Genomic DNA, 3,303 nt, shown 5'->3' with positions numbered 1-3,303 from the left:
AATATATTTTTCTGAAATTTTGAATTTTTTTTAAAAATTTAGGGATTAATAAAAAATAAGTGAAAGGAAATAGTAAATATATATGATAAGAAGAGTTAATGATTATAATTTTGCACAATAATCTAACTTGTTCTAAACGAAGATATTTTTAATTAATTTATGTGGTAATTAATTTTGGAGAGTTATTTTAGATAGGAGGTAATAATAAAAGAAAGAGGAGATATACCCACACGTATGTTGTGGGAGTTTTGTCAATGTTTGATGAGATTGATGATAGGTGTTATATAAATGAGTGCTGTTATTTTTCAGGAAGAAGACAAGGCGAGGCTGGTGCAGGAAACAGGCTTGCAATTAAAGCAGATAAATAACTGGTTCATAAATCAGAGGAAAAGGAATTGGCATACTAATCCTTCGTCGTCTACTGGCTCCAAAAGCAAGCGCAAGAATAATAATAATAATAATAGGTGGGTTACTAGAAGAATTATTGCTTAGCTGGTTCTTGTTTTGTTCCATATCATGTTTTATTCTCTGCAACTTTTATAGGTGCTAATGAGTAGTGTTGTTGGGACTTTTTGGATACTAGTGGTGGTGCAGGTGAAACAAATAACCAGAGCTTCATGTGATTGGACACTGCTTTTTCATCAACAGTGAAAAGAAATTAAAGGAGTCAATATCATGCTCAATTCTATCTCTAACCACTTTGTTGACTTTCCGATTTCTAAAACTAAAATAATAATGATAATTCCATTCTTAATAACAAAAATTGTGAGACAGATTAATCCCTAAGGCTAATATCTCTTATTCTTATCATGGTTGAGAATTGAATTATTGTTATTTTATTTTTATTAGAAATCGGATTGTCTATTGAAAAATAGTTAGAAGAGACCAAGTTGACTGTTTATTAGAAAAGAAAGGTACAATAAGGAAAAGTTCTGATACACTCTTAGAAATAGTAACACTTACTTCATTCAGTTAAAGGGGGAAAATGTATTATTGTTGTATATGAGGCTGCTGGTTGATACCTGACATAAATGCAGGTTAAATATTTTCGATTTAATGGATATTTATGAAGGCATGCTGATACATATATGTTTATCATACGTTACAGTGAAAATGTTTGGCAAACGAATAACAGAATCATTGAATGTACTCAAAGTTTAATGCTCGATTAGTTAGTTTAGTTTTCTTCGTGTTACTCGAGAAATTTGCACCTTTCAATAAGGAAAATATGTGAGAGTTTGACCAGGGATTGATCGAGCTCATCAGAATGTTCCTTTTTTGTGAAATGAGTGGGTGTTTTAGGATCGAACATATAGACCGACACATGCTGCTGCATAATCGAATGAATTTGGTCAGAGGAGTTCGAAATTAGAGAAAGCACAGTTGTTCTTATTTATTATTCTTGTCATTTTAGAGATGAGCACAATAAAAATCTTATCATATTCAAGAATCTAAATATTAAAAGAATTATACTATTTCGGGCTTGGACATTAAGAAGACCAAGAGTTCATCTAAAAAATAGTGGTGTCAAAATTGCGACAACTCATTGGGCTAAATCAGGACAGCAAGAGGTCCAATAATGCTTTTCAAATTCAGTGGGAGACATAATTTATTATTAATTTTCGAAGTTATAGGCATTTATTTTAGTTGGTTTTACTATTAGAATTTGTTGAAAGATTTGATTTACTTCTGATTTACTTAGTAATTGGTTCGAGGGTTACCTAAAACTGAAGGTCGATCTCGGATGAGATCTTTGAGTGTGATCGGAGCTGTTGGGTCCGACTTGCTAAATCTTGAGATACTGCTGATCCTTGGTCACCGGAGGATGGTGGTACCTGTAAGAGACTCCGATACTTAAGTTAGCACGGGCTTTAGGTAGGTTTTTTGTGTAGAATCAGAGAGTGAGTTATACCTGGGTGCTCCAGTGTATTTATAGTAGTGTGGAGTGACCTCCCTTGAGATAAGTTAGTTATCTTATCTTATCTTTTTGTGGGTGAGTCCACTTATCTTTGGCCAGCCGCCTTCAGGTGGGCTGTGATCTTCTGCTTTGGGCCTGCTTAGGCCTTTATAGCGATTTGGCCGAGCTCTTTGAGAAGAGGTCGGTGACGAGCCAACCTTACAAGAAGTCGGTCGTTTTTGTCTTCGTCCAACCCGGATCACCTAGCTCGACCCAGGGTATGAATAGTGCCCCTGCTTGAGCTCGGACCTTTCCATGAGGTCATGCTTTCTGAGCTTTGATCTCTTTGGGAAAGTCATGCTCAAACATTTTGGTCCAATCTATTCTTCTGTTTGCGAGTTGTGTTTGAATGCGAAGCTTTTTTGCTTTCGCTCATTTATTGCCGCGTCTGTTTCTTGAAGGGGTTACTTTCTTGGGAATACGCACGTGCCTTTAATGCCTATTAATTGGGCTTTCATTTTGTTTTACCGTTTCTTTTCCCTCTTTAAGCTTTTATTTGAAATCAAAGAAGAGGTTTTGCTCTTAGTTTCAGCTTCCTTCTCCTTTGTTCCGTTTCGTCCTTCGATCTTACCCCTAAGCTCGTTTCTCTCTTGAAGTTTGCTTTTTGGGTTGTTCGTGCATTTCTCATGCTCAGCAAAAAAAGTTTCCTTTCCTTCATCCCCAAGATCGTTCCTTTCTTGGTTTTTTTTGGAGCTTCCATTATCCTTGGTGAAGATTGTTCGTGGTTCGCTGCTTTGCTCGTTTTAGCTTCTTCCGCAGGTTGGTGCTCTCGCTTCACATCTTTTTATTTTATGCGTTTTGATCATCGTGCTTCTCTGTACTTTACTGTTGCATGCTTTTTCTTGTACCAAGTTTTGATCTTGCTGAGCTTTTTTTAGAGTTTTCTGGTGATTACGTTTCTTTGAAGTCGCGATCTTTTAGTCTTCGTTGCTTGGTTTGGGTGAATGTAGGCGCTTTAGGTGAACCTTTTTTCTTTTTGGTGAAGGGGCTAGGATTTTGATCTTCCTGTTTCTTCTGCATCTGTACTGCCTCCAATGGGTGCCCCTAGGTTTTTTGGTGTTTGATTTCTTCGCTTTGCATGGATCCTGGGGCGCCCTTTTGCTGCCATACTTGTTACTTATTGGTTGTTCCTTCGTTTTCTATTGCTGTCTGAGTTGTTTTTGGTAGTGACTCCATTTATTTTCCTTGCTGTAGGTGTAGTTGCTTTATGTCTTCTCGTAAGAACATTGTCGAGATGTTCACCAAGGTCCCTGCTGGTATGGCCGATTTGCTAGACTCCAAAGTCCTGATGTGTGTTACCGTAGCCGATCCTGAGTAATGTGAGAGACTTAGGCACTTTCATAGAA

The 3,303-nt window shown here is 37.1% G+C and overlaps 1 protein-coding gene across 2 annotated transcripts in view; it reads left to right on the top strand.

Annotated features, from left to right (window-relative positions):
• LOC107630602 (homeobox protein knotted-1-like 13) overlaps window positions 1-1,107 on the top strand; it is a 9,628-nt gene extending 8,521 nt beyond the window's left edge. The window contains exons 5-6 of one of the 2 annotated variants that reach the window (XM_016333796.2): window positions 310-464; window positions 584-1,107. In XM_016333796.2, coding sequence (XP_016189282.1) covers window positions 310-464; window positions 584-623 — 195 coding nt within the window. In that variant the 3' untranslated portion in view covers window positions 624-1,107. Of the gene's footprint in view, window positions 1-309; window positions 465-580 lie in introns of both variants that reach the window. The other variant, XM_021119004.1, reaches the window with a different exon arrangement.

The sequence above is a fragment of the Arachis ipaensis genome, chromosome B03, assembly GCF_000816755.2.
Source record: "Arachis ipaensis cultivar K30076 chromosome B03, Araip1.1, whole genome shotgun sequence".
NCBI classification, from domain to species: domain Eukaryota; kingdom Viridiplantae; phylum Streptophyta; class Magnoliopsida; order Fabales; family Fabaceae; genus Arachis; species Arachis ipaensis.
This window is presented reverse-complemented; position numbering and strand designations above follow the sequence as displayed.